This window comes from Lithobates pipiens, unplaced genomic scaffold (assembly GCF_037356315.1).
Source record: "Lithobates pipiens isolate NorthernLeopardFrog02 unplaced genomic scaffold, aLitPip1_a1.2 Scaffold_16, whole genome shotgun sequence".
Taxonomy (NCBI): Eukaryota; Metazoa; Chordata; class Amphibia; order Anura; family Ranidae; genus Lithobates; species Lithobates pipiens.
Genome location: NW_027507748.1, coordinates 185600778 through 185617524, shown reverse-complemented (window position 1 = coordinate 185617524; position 16747 = coordinate 185600778). Strand labels below are relative to the sequence as shown.

Genomic DNA, 16747 nt, shown 5'->3' with positions numbered 1-16747 from the left:
GATCGAACCAGTTGGTTGGGAAATATTTCCAACATGTTAGAAAATTGGGTCCGACGGATATTCGGACAGAATCAGTCCGATGCATACCACACACAGTCGGATTATCCGACGACATTGTCCGATAGGACACATTCCGACGGATTCTCCGACCGTGTGTACAAGGGCTTAGACTTTTTTTTTTTTAACCAAACAACAATGTAATTAAGAAGAAAGCATTTTTCAAACCTGAGCGTGTTATTCCCATAACATCCTATATCGCCAATGCCGATGTCATCAACCATTATAAGAATAAAGTTGGGCAATGATTTTGCAGTGCAGAGACTGAACAAAGATATCATTAGTGTCAAAATCTTCATATTTCTACACAAAAAAGGTAAAGGATAGTAAAAGTGAGCAAAATGTGAAACAAAGTAGCAATAAAACACATCAAGTAATTAAATGATAGAACTTTCAAAGTACTTTATTGCACATTAATCTGATTAATCTTTTTTTTTTTTTTGCTACAGCTATGATAAAATTTACTTTTTGAAGAAAAAAATGTCAATATTATGCAAAAAGAAAAAATCGGGATAAAGATGAAAAAAAATCAGCATGACAATTGAAAACTAATATAACAAACAGCGTGCTTCCAATGGCTGAAAAACAAGACTAAGGATGTGAAAGCTGAAGGAAAGAATAACAAAATATGAATATGAATTATACATAATTTCGTTTTCAGTTTCTTGTGCTCATCCATAAATTTAGCCCAAGAGAACTTCCCAGAACTCTTGTTTTTAGGTTTACCTAAAGTTGCTTGTTATGCAGTACTGTAACTTTTCTCTTTCAAAACATGTTTTTGCTGCTTGTGTTTGTAAAATAATGCTTTAAGGAGAATGAATGATAAAATATAATGATGATATGATGTGTAAAAAAAAAATAGAGTGACCCTGCTGAAAGTCAGAACTGTTTAGTGTTCTTTGGGAATTGCCTTTTTTATTTACTGGCTTTGTTGGTCACGTTTCATTCCAATGGTCAACTACAGGAGTGCAAGAAAACCAGATCCCCTTTTTGCCAAATACTTGTACTAATTAATAAATGGTATAGGCATCACTAAGAGGCTGGTTCCAAGCATTGTGCACTCAGAATAGAATTTATAATATTTTTGCATTTTAGGATGTCACCAACTAAAGGGTTACCTGGTTGTGGTCTAATACTGAGTTAAAATCATCTTTAAAAAACATAATTTATTGGTACTTAATAAATTGTATGAGGGCATCTCCCCTGCTACATTTATACACTTATCCAAGCGATAATGCCTGGAAACCTTCAGCATAGAAAGATTTGCAGTATTTCTGAACCATCCTAGGACAGTCTGTTTCACTTTGTCATCAGTGCTGAAATGCTGACCTCAGAGAAACTCTTTTAGGGGTCCAAACAGGTGGAAATCACTTGCAGCGATATAAGAAGGATGTGGCAATACCTAAAAGCTGGGTTGTGGTGAGCAGTATGAACTTGTGCGTTGTCCTGAAGAAACAGGACTCCCTTAGTGATCAAACCAGGCAGTTTTTTCCACAGTCGTGCATGCATATCACTCAGAACATGACAGTAATATTCACTGGTGAATGCTCACTGGAATGACTGCTGTGGGCTGGGAACCACCACATCCGGGATCATCAGTGACAGACGTATGGTCATCTTTAAAACGTTTACACCATTCAAATGTCTTATTGCGCCTGAGCTTCTCATCACTGTACTCAAAGTTTTCTGCAGATATCTACGGATGTTACGTCTTTGTAAACAAGAAACGTCATTACCACACACTGCTCCATGCATGCACTAAGACTGTTGTCTGCCATCTTGATTAACATTCTCTGGACTGGCCTTCGACATGTGCACTGCCTATCAGTAAAAGGACACACTTGTCACTTACTACTATGTGTAATACCACCACGCTAGCATTCCTTTTTATACCTGTAAAATGAAAAGTCCTGTTTTTACTTAAACCCTCTCGTATATATTTGTAAGTAAAAAAAAAAGAAAAGAAGAACAATTAAAATCGGGATAGTCACCTGGTTTTTCCTTAAACTTAGAGATTATGTTTTGCTTTATCCTGTTTTCTTCAGAAGTGTTCACATTCCTGCATTTTAGGTATTTGTATATTTTATGTTTAAAATATTTGTAGTCTTTACAGTTTCCAGATAGCTTACACTTATTACATGATGCCAAAGATGTTGGCTCTCTTTTTTAATTAACACAACCATAGCCCCCAAAATAAGATCAACAGTGTGTGTATGTGATACTTAGATGAGCAGAGAATGGGGATTTCAGAAAACATTGTATTAATTTAGATAAAAAATTTGATAATACGGAACCTACAAAATCAAAGGAACAGAGATCTATAATACATGATGGAATTTGCTTTTGATATGCCATTGGCCTTAACTGACATAAACATAATAGATGCTTCCACAGCTGTGCCTCCTCTCCACTGCCATAAATATGTCTATTATTTCAGAACAATGAATGCTCTGTTTAAAAACCCACAAGTGAATTGTGGGAGGGAACCATTCCAAGTTACCAATCCTAGTTATATTTAATTTTTAAGAGACACCAAAAGGTCACATTTAAAAAAAATGTATGGATACATTGTAAAAACGGAGGTACACTGGGGTTGATTTACTAAAATTGGAGAGTGCAAAATCTGGTGCAGCTATGCATGGTAGCCAATCAGCTTCTAACTTCAGCTTTTTCAATTAAGCTTTCACAAAAAAAACAAAAAAACTGGAAGCCGATTGGTTTCTTTACAAAGCTGCACCAGATTTTGCACTCTCCAGTTTTAGTAAATCCACCCCCATGTCTATGACAATGTTATTGACTTATTTACCACTAGTGATGGCCGAACAGTTCGCCCGGCGGTCGTTTCGCGGCGAATTTCTGCTGTTCGCGGTCCGCCCTTTCGGCGGACTATTGGCGCCGTTCACCCAGCGGACTTCCACGTTTACTGTGTAAAAGAACTTTGACCTATGATGACACATCCATCATGGGGTACAGGACAGCAAATTGAGACATTACAGCACATGGACACTTGGACATTCTCCCTAACCTATAAATACACCCGATCCGGCGGCCATTTTACATTCTTTCTTCTGTCACTATAGGGAGAGGTTGCTGTGTGGAGCAGGGAGAGATTACAGTGACCCAAATCGCTAGCTATTTGGTACACAAAAGTTCTTTTCAGGACTGGTATAGGTGTTAGGTGTAGTTCAGGATAGGCAGTGCTGTGCTAGTGATTGTTGCAGCAGCCTGAGTGTCTTTTGTCAGTTTAGAGAAAGGGACAGGACGGTGTGTGCTGCAGGGACAGCCAGTTTAGTCATTAGCTGTTACTATCAGCTCCACAAAAGTGCTATTTCAATTATTGTTCCAGTAGCCTCTGTTTTGTCAGTTTATATAGGGACAGGCAGGAAGCAGTGTGTGAGGCAGTGAGGGTCAGTTTAATCAGTAGCTGTTACTATTAGTTCCACAAAGGTTCTTTTCAGGACTGGTATCAGTGGTATGGTAATAGGCTTGTACACGTATAATATTCTTTCTTCCAAATATAGAAAGAATATTATACTTGACTGCTGCCCTTCTGCTGCAGTCTGCTAATCATTCACAACCCACTTGTTCCACAAAGCTCCTTATAAGGACTGGTAACTTGGTCTGTCTAGGGTGCTACAGTACATAGGGTTGAGTGAGGTACAGTCTGCCATTCTATAAGGACTGGTATCGGTCCACAATACATAGGGTTGAGGTGCACTACTGCTGACCACTGCCCTATACTGCAGCAGTCCTTCATCGGTATAGGGACTGACGTACAGTCTGCTAATCACTCACACACAACCTACTTGGTCCACAAAGGTCCTTATAAGGACTGGTAAGGTATAGGGTACTACAAAGTGAGGTACAGTCTGCCATTCTATAAGGACTGGTATCGGTCCACAATACATAGGGTTGAGGTGCACTACTGCTGACCGCTGCCCTATACTGCAGCAGTCCTTCATCGGTATAGGGACTGACGTACAGTCTGCTAATCACTCACACACAACCTACTTGGTCCACAAAGGTCCTTATAAGGACTGGTAAGGTATAGGGTACTATAGTACATAGGGTTGAGTGAGGTACAGTCTGCCATTCTATAAGGACTGGTATTGGTCCACAATACATAGGGTTGAGGTGCACTACTGCTGACCGCTGCCCTATACTGCAGCAGTCCTTCATCGGTATAGGGACTGACGTACAGTCTGCTAATCACTCACACACAACCTACTTGGTCCACAAAGGTCCTTATAAGGACTGGTAAGGTATAGGGTACTACAGTACATAGGGTTGAGTGAGGTACAGTCTGCCATTCTATAAGGACTGGTATCGGTCCACAATACATAGGGTTGAGGTGCACTACTGCTGACCGCTGCCCTATACTGCAGCAGTCCTTCATCGGCATAGGGACTGAGAGTTTTGTCACAGGGTCATTTAAAAAATGACAGGCAGAGGAAGAGGCAGGCCCTTCCGCAGGGGTGGTAGGGGTAGGGCAGGAGCAACAGGCTTGAGCCAAAGTGGGAAGTTGCAGAAGGTGCGTTCAATTACTTTAAAGGAAGCACCAGACTTGGTTGAGTGGCTCGCTCAGCCTTACTCTTCTGCACCCTCCTCATCCTCTCGATCTGCACCCTCTTCTTCACTCTCTGCTATGTGCACCCCCAAAGACACTACCACCAACAAAACCACCACCACCACCACATACCTTCCGCTTGAGTCACAGGAATTATTTTCCGATCCATATCAAGAGGACATTTCTGATGCGCAGCCACTCTTGGTATTGGATCAGGAAGAGGAGGTAGCAACAACCGCTACTCAGCAGTCTGACGACAGTACCCAGATCAGCCCAAGGAGGAGGTTGGTCCCCGGTGTTGCTGCCTACTCCGAGATCTCTACTTATAGCGGTGGGGAAAGTGACATTGATGATGACGTGTCTAGTGATGTCACATGGGAGATATGGACCAGCAGATAGGGAGGAGAAGCAGGAATAACTTACATTGTACAGGAGGGACAAAGCAGACTGCAAATGTATCAGGAGCGAGTCATCGACCATGCACGGTCACATCTGGCGCTCCCAGGACACCGGCACATGGCTCCGCAGTGTGGGCTTTTTTTAACGTGTCCGCTGCTGACAATAGCGTTGCCATCTGCAATCTTTGCAGTCAACGCATTAGTCACGGTAAGCCCAACACTCACCTAGGGACGACCGCCTTAAGAAGGCACATGAGCAGCCATCACCGAGCTGAGTGGGAGCAACGGAACACACAAAGCCACACTGCAGGCTCTCACCGTCCAGCCTCGTCTTCTACTTCTCCTTCTCCTCTCTCCTCACAATTGTCCTCCACTCCACCTTCCATCACGCCAAGCTCACATTTTTCTGCAAAAAGGCAGGCTTCCGTGGGCCCAATGTTCGAGCGTAAAAAATTGATGACGCCGGATAACCCTCTTGCCCAACCGTTGACGGCTGGCTTGTCAGAACTCATAGCCCGCCAACTACTGCCATATAAACTGGTGGACTCGGAGGCCTTTCGCAAATTTTTGGCCATTGGAACACCACAATGGAAGGTCCCAGGAAGGAAGTATTTCTCAGAGAAGGGCATCCCAGAGCTATATGGCCATGTTCAGCGGCAAGTGAATGTATCTCTGGCACACAGTGTCGGTGCCAAGATACATCTGACCACAGACACGTGGTCTAGCAAACACGGGCAGGGAAGGTATATCACTTTTACTGCCCACTGGGTGAACCTTCTGACGGCCGTCAAGCATGTAACCCGTGGCACCCGTGAAGATTTGGTTTTACCGCCGCGGATTGCATGCAGGGCTGACTCTTCTTCTCCTCCTCCTCCTACTCCATCCTCCTCCCTCTCCTCCTCAGCTGACTCCTCCTTTTCCGCTGCTAGCGTCTCTTCCGCTGCTAGCGTCTCTTCCGCTGCGCCGCCCAAGCTCCCCAGAACCTATTCGACATGCCAGGTGAGACGTTGCCATGCCGTGCTGCGTCTGTTGTGCCTGGAAGCCAAGAGCCACACTGGCCCGGCACTCCTTTCAACTTTGCGTTCACAGGCAGATCAGTGGCTAACACCGCTCAATTTGACAGTTGGTAAAGTGGTGTGTGACAATGCTTAGCGCATTGAAACAGGGCAAAATCACGCATGTGCCATGCATGGCACACATCTTAAACTTGGTCGTGCAGCGATTCCTTTTCAAATACCCTGGGGTCCAGGACATCTTACAGCAGGCAAGGAAAATCTCGCCCCATTTCAGAAGATCTTACACGGCCATGGCTCGCCTTGCTGACATTCAGCGGCGACACAATCTGCCGGTCAGACGTCTTATTTGCGATTGCCCGACGCGATGGAACTCAACCTTCTATATGCTTGATAGGCTGCTCCAGCAGAAACGTGCAGTTAACGCCTACCTGAAGGAGCGGGAAGATGAGGAAGTCGCAATGCTGGATGAATTCCCAGGGGGGCTACTCTATCTGAGACAAGTCAACAACAGGAGTCTGAAGAGGAGTCAGAGGAGGATGGTGCCGGGGCGGATGAGGAGGAGCAAGAAGAGCATACTTTAAACCTTTCTGGGATCCCTGTTGTGCGTGGATGGGGAGAGGAAAATGAAGAGGATGACATTATCCTGGATGATGAGCAGGAGCCAGGCCACCACACCGCTTCCACTTTAGTGCAAATGGGGACCTTCATGCTCCAGTGTTTTAATAGGGACCCCCGTATAAAAAGCATAAGGGTCAAGGACCAGTACTGGGTGGCAACGTACTTAGACCCCCGGTACAAACACAAAATGGCGGAAATGTTACCGCCGTCACAGAGGCCTGGGAGAATGGAGCACTTCCAGGCCTTGCTTCGAGAAATGCGGCATTCTGCCTTTGCGTGCGCTGGCAGAGGAGCAATTCCCACTCCCAGAGAAGGAGTTGCGGGTACCAATCCAACAGCGCCTGCAAGAAGAGGCCGGTTTGAAGATGTGTTGGTGACTTCGGATATGAGGTCATTCTTTCATCCGACCCATCGACAGGTGTCATCCGGATCCAGCATCAGGGAACGCCTAGACCGTCAGGTGTCCGACTGCATCGGGTTAACGGCCGATGTGGATGCTCTGAGGAGTGATGAACCCCTGGACTACTGAGTGAGCAGGCTTGACCTCTGGCCAGAGCCTGCCCAATTTGCAATTGAACTGTTGGCTTGCCCCTCATCCAGTGTCCTGTCCGAAAGGACGTTCAGCGCAGCAGGGGGATCGTGACCGATAAGCGTACTCGCCTAGCTCACGACAGTGTTAACTACCTCACATTTCTAAAAATGAATGAGGCATGGATCTCGGAGGAATTCAACACATGTGACCAGTAGACCATGTGTATGTCTATAAACAATTTTTTTTAACGAGTACAAAGACCTTCTTTCTTCATTTAGCTCACTTCCTTGTCCAAAAAAAAACACACCGTACTACAGTGGTGTGAAAAAGTGTTTGCCCCCTTCCTCATTTCCTGTTCCTTTGCATGTTTGTCACACTTAAGTGTTTCGGAACATCAAACCAATTTAAACAATAGTCAAGGACAACACAAGTAAACACAAAATGCAATTTGTAAATAAAGGTGTTTATTATTAAAGGTGAAAAAAAATCCAAACCATCATGGCCCTGTGTGAAAAAGTGATTGCCCCCTAAACCTAATAACTGGTTGGGCCACCCTTAGCAGCAACAACTGCAACCAAGCGTTTGCGATAACATGCAATGAGGCTTTTACAGCGTCCTGGAGGAATTTTGGCCCACTCATCTTTGCAGAATTGTCCTAATTCAGTTACATTAGAGGGTTTTCGAGCATGAATGGCCTTTTTAAGGTCATACCACAACATCTCAATAGGATTCAGGTCAGGACTTTGGCTAGGCCACTCCAAAGTCTTCATTTTGTTTTTCTTCAGCCATTCGGTGGTGGACTTGCTGGTGTGTTTAGGATCATTGTCCTGCTGCAGAACCCAAGTTCGTTTCAGCTTGAGTACACGAACAGATGGTCGGACATTCTCCTTCAGGATCTCTTGGTAGACAGCAGAATTCATAGTTCCTTTTATCACGGCAAGTCTTCCAGGTCCTGAAGCAGCAAAACAGCCCCAGACCATCACACTACCACCACATTTTACTGTTGGTATAATGTTCTTTTTATGAAATGCAGTGTTCCTTCTACGCCAGATATACTTGGACACACACCTTCCAAAGAGTTCCACTTTTGTCTCATCGGTCCACAGAATGTTGTCCCAAAAGTCTTGGGGATCATCAAGATGTGTTGTGGAGAAATTGAGACAAGCTTTGATGTTCTTTTTGCTCAGCAGTGGTTTTCTCCTTGGAACTCTGCCATGCAGGCCATTTTTGCCCAGTCTTTTCCTGATGGTGGAGGCATGAACGCTGACCTTAACTGAGGCAAGTGAGGCCTGCAGTTCCTTGGACGTTGTTGTGGGGTCTTTTGTGACCTCTTGGATGAGTCGTCGCTGCGCTCTTGGGGTAATTTTGGGCGGCCGGCCACTCCTGGGAAGGTTCACCACTGTTCCATGTCTTCGCCATTTGTGGATAATGGCTCTCACCGTGGTTCGGTGGATTCCCAAAGCTTTGGAAATGGCTTTATAACCCTTTCCAGACTGATAGATCTCAATTACTTTCTTTCTCAATTGTTCCTGAATTTCTTTGGGTCTCGGCATGATGTGTAGCTTTTAAGGATCTTCTGGTGGACCTTACTGTGTCAAGCAGCTCCTATTTAAGTGATGCCTTGATTGTGAACAGGTGTGGCAATAATCAGGCCTCGGTGTGGCTAGAGAAATTGAACTCAGGTGTGGACAACCACAGTTATAGTATGTTTTAACAAGGGGGGCAATCACTTTTTCACACAGGGCCATGATGGTTTGGATTTTTTTTCACCTTTAATAATAAACACCTTCATTTACAAATTGCATTTTGTGTTTACTTGTGTTGTCCTTGACTATTGTTTAAATTGGTTTGATGTTCCGAAACACTTAAGTGTGACAAACATGCAAAGGAACAGGAAATGAGGAAGGGGGCAAACACTTTTTCACACCACTGTATATGCCCGTACCCTCCTCTTTGAAGAGGTTGAGCTGTGTCATATTTCTACTGGGGCTGCTTATTATGAGGGGCTCCCACCATCCCTGTGCTGTGCTGACTTCCTCATGGGGCTGGCTATTATGAGGGGCTCCCACCATCCCTGTGCTGTGCTGACTTCCTCCTGGGGCTGTACCTCTGCTGTGCATATTTTGAGGTGCTCCCACCATCCCTGTGCTATGCTCATTATGAGGGGCTCCCACCATCCCTGTGCTATGCTGACATCCTCCTGGGGCTGCTTATTATGAGGGTCTCCCACCATCCCTGTGCTATTGTTAGGAACTTCCCTTGTGATCAGTAAAAACTTCAGGTGTTCTTGAGAAGCAGGAAAATGTATTTCTGATGTGGCCCACAACAGAGAGACATGCTTACAGCACGAAAGCTGAAGAAAAATGTCTGCCAAAAGACTGTGTCCCGCCTTCACATAACCCATAAGAATAACATCTCTATGCTTCTATTGGCTGAGGAAACATAAATTAAGTTGTCATGGTACGAACTAGTACCTTTATTCTTTTAGCTATGTTTCCTGTACATTCTTAGGCTATCATATTTAGTTAAATCTAATCATCCTACTTACTATGGAGTTAATTAGGACAAAACAATACAATGAGTTAATACAATAATGTGCTCAGAAGTAAGCTTTTTAACAAATCAGTCTCAGGACTATTGTTTTTCTAATAGTCACACAATAAACATTTAAAACTTTTCTAACATTCCCTCCTCTTTGTGTGACTATTTTATCTCCACACATTTCGATGAAAGTCCCTGTGTTATACACTTTCGGACTGTATGTCATTAAGTTGAGCTTCAATGTCCACATAGGTCTCCTCAGAGGTAGAGAGGGTTTGATACATTGTTCTTGAGACTGCAATGAGTTTTTGTGAAAGTCCTCGAATACAGGGAATGCAGCAGCATCCGCAAGTGACCAAAACGGCCAAAGCCACAGCGATTGAGATCAAACATGATGTGATAAATCCAGTCCATTTACCGAACCATCCTTCAAGCCAAGTTGTGAATGGATCATTAATACCTGAGTTTTCCGACAATTCATTCGATAGCGCAGTCAGTCCTTCCAAGGCTCTGGTCACTGTCCCTCCAGGAGCTGTATTGTTGGGGATAAAGGTACAACACATGCTACCAAACATTTTGCATACCCTCCTCTTTCAGTTAAGACCATATCTAAAGCCATTCGGTTCTGCCAGGCCATTAGAGATGTGGGGGCCAACTGTTCTGCTAGGCCCTTCACAGCATCCCTAGTATAGTTTACAAATCGTTGTTGGTTATATTATATATATAATTAATCCAGTCAGCATTTTTATTTATAGTCACCCACCAGAGAAGAGACTCAAACCCAGCTGTCACCTGATTCCTGGCTTTAAACTCGTCCGGCACCCCGCGAGGAACCCCAACCTCATCTATGTAGATCTGAGAGTCAAATGACCCCAAGGGAGAGGTGTCCCTACGATACTGTCGGTGACTCTTAGTCCACGGGTATTCTGACAGGATTCTCAGGGGCATAGCCAGCTGGACCATAGCACAATCCCCTTGGGCATTGGCCGGTAGTCTAGCTCGCAGTTTCTTATCCCCACACATCCACCAGACATCAGCTCTCTGAATGTCATGTCCAACCCAGTCACCGTTGTCCGTGTTAATCCTCTCCACACAGTAGTCATCAGGTAGTGACCCAAGATCCACCTCGCTACGGTTCCCTGGGAGTGCAAAACAAGTAAAGTTGCCCGGATAAGCGGTAACCGCTGGAGGTATCTGAGGTCTCTGTACTGGGGGAAACAACAAACTCAATGTGTGACAAGTAGAATTTGTTTCAGGTTTATAGCTCTTATTATACAATTGCAACATACATTTTAAACCTTCTGGATCTGTATTGTGATCTAGAGGAAAAGGAACTGTTGCTAAATGTAGTCTGGCTCCGGCACAAACTAAACAGTTTTCCTTTTTCAGAGTTCTAACCGTGTACCTCAACCATTCTAACCACTCATTTTTTCTTGGTAGCCCGTCTCCAAAGCTATGGCATCTTCTATTGTTAGGTTAGTGAATCTTATAGTTATACTCAGAACTTCTATTTTAGTATGGCCTACTTCTTTCCCTTCTGAGTCTACTTTTTCCTGTTGTTTAATTTTATTAGGTAGTAATACCTCAGGGAAAAATGTTCCTGAGGGGTCAGTTCCTGACACCCATGCTCCCATGGAATACAACCGCTGATCTTCCTTCCTCGGCTCCTTTAATGTTATTAATAGTTGGTTACAGTTCTTACTATTTGTGCAGGGGGAGTTGGCCGCTTTTGTGATTACGAGTCTCTCCTTTATACCACACTTTTTAGCCCCTGGTTGATTATACCCCCAATCTTGATGCGCTGTAGTCCACAGGGCCTGATCCCATGCTTGACATCCTGCCTTATTCCAGAGCCAGCAGATATATTTATCTGCCCATAGAAGTCCTCTAGCCCCAGTTGTATCCCCACAATCTGCAATCTGACAGAAGTCTACCAGTATAGTGCTAGTTATTCCCTCTATAAAGTTTTGGATTTAATGCTTTTCCTGTTCTTTCCCAATCCAAAGGTTCCTCTACTCTTCCATAGCGCCTACCCCCTCTTATGGATGCCTCTCCTAGAGTCACCAGTAACCCAAGGATAATTACTGTCCCTTTCATCCTAACCAGCTACAGAGTTCCAGCGGATAGGATAGGGGAGTTGGAAGGGGAGGGAGACTTCACCGGTTTGAGACAAGTCCCACCTTGTGTGAGACCTCCCTTTGTAGCCGGACTTTCTGGACCTCTTGTAGCCAACTGGCCCTACTCTGCCTGTAAAACGTTTTTACAATGGGACTGGTGAATCCAGGTAGACCTCTCTACAATCCTTATCACAGTAGGGGTAGTTAAAAGGACTTTGAAAGGACCATCCCACCTTGGGGAGTACCACTGCTTTTTTCTTATTACTTTTTATTGAGACCCCAATCTCCCACATGCACCTTTTCATCTTCTTTTGGGGGTGTGATATACATACTGGTCACAGCTACTAGTAGGCAATACATCCAATTATTTTTACCTATTTCTTCCATAACTTTTCTCAGTTTGCTTTTTAGAATGCCATTATGTCTTTCTACCAATCCAGCTGATTGGGAATGATAGGCACAATGGTATTTCCCTTTAATTCTCATCACTTCTATCAAATGTTGTATATTTTTTAATTACAAAATGGGGTCCATTATCACTGTAAATCCTTTCAGGGATTCCAAATCTAGGAATAATATCTCTTAGTAATGCTTTGGCTACAGTCTGTGCATCTGCACTTCCTGTCGGGAATATCTCCACCCATTTGGTCAGGGTGCCTGGGTACCAAACAATATTTCTTCCTTTCACATTTGTCTAATTCAATAAAATCCATGCAAATGTGTTGGAATGGATATTGTGGTGTAGGGAACTTCCCTTTCTGTGGTCTTATACCTCCCTGAGCATTGTGTCTTGCACATATAAGACATTGAGAGCAAAAAGTTTTTTTTAATAATTTGTGAATCCATAGGCTGTACATACTTTATTTAACATCTCAGTCATCCCCCTGTTTGACACATACGTAAGGCCGCGTACACACGGGCGGACTGTTCGCCCAACCTTGTCCGCTGAACAGTGTTTGGGCGGACAGTCCGCCCGTGTGTGGGCTTTCAGCGGACAGTTTCAGCGGACAGTTGGACGGACAAAGTCTTTCGGAAATTCCGAAAAACTGTCCGCTGAAACTGTGTTTGAGCGAACAGTCCGCCCGTGTGTAGGCTACTTTCGAAATGAGCAAACTGTTCCCGCTCGGAAAGTCCGCCCATTTCGAGCGCGTGTACAGGTAGGCGAGGCCCGCGAAGGAGACGTCGCGGGCTCCGCCGCCTGGAATGGGCTTAAAGGGGAACCCCAACGCCGAAAAAAATCGGCGTGGGGGTTCCCCCAAAGTCCACACCAGACCCTTGTCCGAGCACGCTACCCGGCCGGCCAGGAAAGGGGGCGAGCGAGCGCGCCCCCCCTCCTGAGCCGTACCAGGCCGCGCGCCCTCAACATGGGGGGTGCCTTGGGGAAGGGGGGGCCGCGCGGCCCCCCCACCCCAAAGCACCTTGTCCCCATGTTGATGAGGACAAGGGCCTCTTCCCGACAACCCTGGCCGTTGGTTGTCGGGGTCTGCGGGCGGGGGGCTTATCGGAATCCGGGAGCCCCCTTTAAGAAGGGGGCCCCCGGATACCGGCCCCCCACCCTATGTGAATGAGTATGGGGTACAATGTACCCCTACCCATTCACCTGTAAAATAAAAGTACCCAAAAAAAAAAAACACAACACACGAGAAAAAATATTTTATTGCACAGCTCCGGGGGTCTTCCGTCTTCGGGGGTCTTGTCCCCCTCTTCGGTTCTTCTGCCGGGCCACCGCGCCTTCTTGTAGCTCTTTTACAGGCGGTGGCGCGGTCTTCTGTCGCCGCTGCCTTCCGTTCTTCTGTCGCCACCTTCGGTTCTTCTGCCGGGCCACCGCGCCTTCTTGTAGCTCTTTTACAGGCGGTGGCCCGGTCTTCTGTCGCCGCTGTCGCCGCCGCCGCCTTCCGTTCTTGTTCTTCTTCTCCTGGAGATGTTGACTCGACGAGCTCTCCGGCGGGAATGCCAGGGACACGCTCCGCTGCCACTTATATAGTGACAATGGGGCAGTGTCACATGGTATATGTCACATGGGTTGGTCACATGGGTTGATGTCACATGGGGACTATGACATCGTAAGGGGGCGGGGTCACCATGTGACCAACCCATGTGACATATACCATGTGACACCGCCCCATTGTCACTATATAAGTGGCAGCGGAGCGTGTCCCTGGCATTCCGGCCGGAGAGCTCGTCGAGTCAACATCTCCAGGAGAAGAAGAAGAAGAAGAAGAAGAACAAGAAGAACAAGAACGGAAGGCGGCGGCGGCGACAGCGGCGACAGAAGACCGGGCCACCGCCTGTAAAAGAGCTACAAGAAGGCGCGGTGGCCCGGCAGAAGAACGGAAGGCGGCGACAGAAGAACGGAAGGCAGCGGCGACAGAAGACCGGGCCACCGCCTGTAAAAGAGCTATAAGAAGGCGCGGTGGCCCGGCAGAAGAACCGAAGAGGGGGACAAGACCCCCGAAGACGGAAGACCCCCGGAGCTGTGCAATAAAATATTTTTTCCCTGTGTTGTGTTTTTTTTTTGTACTTTATTTCACAGGTGAATGGGTAGGGGTACATTGTACCCCATACTCATTCACATAGGGTGGGGGGCCGGTATCCAGGGGCCCCCTTCTTAAAGGGGGCTCCCGGATTCCGATAAGCCCCCCGCCCGCAGACCCCGACAACCAACGGCCAGGGTTGTCGGGAAGAGGCCCTTGTCCTCATCAACATGGGGACAAGGTGCTTTGGGGTGGGGGGGCCGCGCGGCCCCCCCTTCCCCAAGGCACCCCCCATGTTGAGGGCACGCGGCCTGGTACGGCTCAGGAGGGGGGGCGCGCTCGCTCGCCCCCCTTTCCTGGCCGGCCGGGTAGCGTGCTCGGACAAGGGTCTGGTGTGGACTTTGGGGGAACCCCCGCGCCGATTTTTTTCGGCGTTGGGGTTCCCCTTTAAGCCCATTCCAGGCAGCGGAGCCCGCGACGTCTCCTTCGTGGGCCCCGCCTACCTGTACACGCGCTCGAAATGGGCGGACTTGTCTCCGCCTTACGTGGGCGAGTCCGTTCATTTCAAAAGTTGAGCGAACTGTTTGGCAAACAGTTCGCTGAAACAGTCCGCTCGTGTGTGGGCAAGTCCGCTCATGCAAATTTTGAGCGGACTGTTTGCCGAAACTGTTTGACGAACAAGGTTGGGCGAACAGTCCGCGCGTGTGTACGCGGCCTTACTCCATGTGTCAATACTGCTGCATACCTAAATAAAGATTTTGGTAATACCGGTTTCCCTTCAGGTGATGTGTAAATATCATCAATTATTGTGCAACCCTTTGTTTTCCAATATTGTTTTCCCCAGGGGGGGGCATTTTGCTGCATATCAGTAAGGACTGTATGATCTATCACTATGATTTCTCGTCATTATTTTATGTGCAGCTTCATCTGCCCTTTTATTTCCCTTTGAGATGGGGTCCGTATATTTTGTGTGTGCTTGACATTTACAGATTGCAAGCTTTTTTGGTAACTGTATTGCATCTAGGAGTTCTAAAATGAAGTCCGTATGTGAAATTGGTTTACCACTGGAGGTGACCATCCCCCTGTTTTTCCATTGTTGTGCAAAAACATGCACTGTTGAAAAGGCATATTGACTGTCAGTGTATGTGGTTACAGATTTCCTTCTGACAGTATACATGCTCTTGTCAGTGCTACAAGTTCTGCAACTTGTGCTGAATAATGTTTTGGTAGTGGCCCCGCTTCCAAAATCTCATCCTGTGTCACTACTGCATATCCTGTTGCATTTGTGCCATCTGGATTTTTCTTACTAGAACCATCAACAAAAAGTATCATGTCAGGGTTAGATAATGGTACATCTTTCAGATCACTTCGTGGCAGTACCTTTTCAGTGATGGCAACAGTGCAGTCATGTTTATACCCGTCAGTAGGAAGTAGTAGTAGCGTGGATGGTTTTAATGTAGTACACCTCTGTATTGTTAAGTGAGGTTGTGTCAAGAGTATTGTCATACAGGAAAGGTGTCGTGCTGGGCTCAAATGTGATATCTTTTGCTGTAACAGGATAACAAACACTGCATGTGGTACCTTTTCAGTTAGTAAAGTTGAATAAAGACACCAGTCCATCCGGTTCAGCCTGAGTGAGTGTCTAGCCTCTACCCCTGTACACCCACATCGTTCTCCACCCCCAAGGATCCAACGTCCCCATTCATATACCAGGGCCAAACCGGAACAGAAGCCAATCAACCCACCTGCATGTCCCCGGAGTGCGGGAGGAAACCAGAGCACCCGGAGGAAATCCACACAGGCACAGGGAGTACATGCAAACTCCAGGCAGGCAGCGTCATGATTAGGATTCGAACCAGTGACCCCCTTCACTGCTAGGCGAGAGTGCTAACCACTACACCGCTGATGCTACCAGTGCTTGTACACAGGGTGGAAGTACTCTCGTTGCACTGTCTATTTCTGTAGAGTAATCCTTCCTCTATGAGACCCCTCTAGTTCTGCCTCAGCAGTGTACTCTTCTGCATCCTCCTCCCTTTCATCACCTTGCATAAGAACCTTTACTTTCACATTCTTTTTTGCTTTCGCTTTCAAATACTTCTCAGAATGCTTAGCATATTGTAAAACATCTAAAACTGATGCAGTTCGGTAAGTAACCATGTTTTAAACAATGTAATCCTTATGATCCTGTTTCAATCCATTTAAAAAAAGCAATCTTTAGCTGTTGCTAATATGCACTATACACATCTTCAGCTTCGGGGAGCCCGGAGAACACTCTAAAAATCTCTCGTAATTTATTTAGGTAGTCACTGACACTTTCTTTGTCTTCTTGTACTGTCATATTTATTTATTTTTTTGCCAATCAGTCCGTTGTACCCATCTAAGCTGGCATCTGTTCAGTAGGGCAGTCAACCTGTTTCCTAAGTCTGG

At 46.1% G+C, this 16747-nt stretch overlaps 1 protein-coding gene across 2 annotated transcripts in view; it reads right to left on the bottom strand.

The window, feature by feature from the left end:
- Positions 1-16747, bottom strand: part of STS (steroid sulfatase) — a 441865-nt gene that overhangs the window by 304786 nt on the left and 120332 nt on the right. The window contains exon 2 of one of the 2 annotated variants that reach the window (XM_077480825.1): positions 226-360. The exons of the other annotated variant lie outside the window; for it this stretch is intronic. Within the exon in view, the coding sequence (XP_077336951.1) occupies positions 226-356 (131 nt within the window). The 5' untranslated portion in view covers positions 357-360. The remainder of the gene's footprint in view (positions 1-225; positions 361-16747) is intronic. 2 annotated transcript variants of the gene reach the window in all.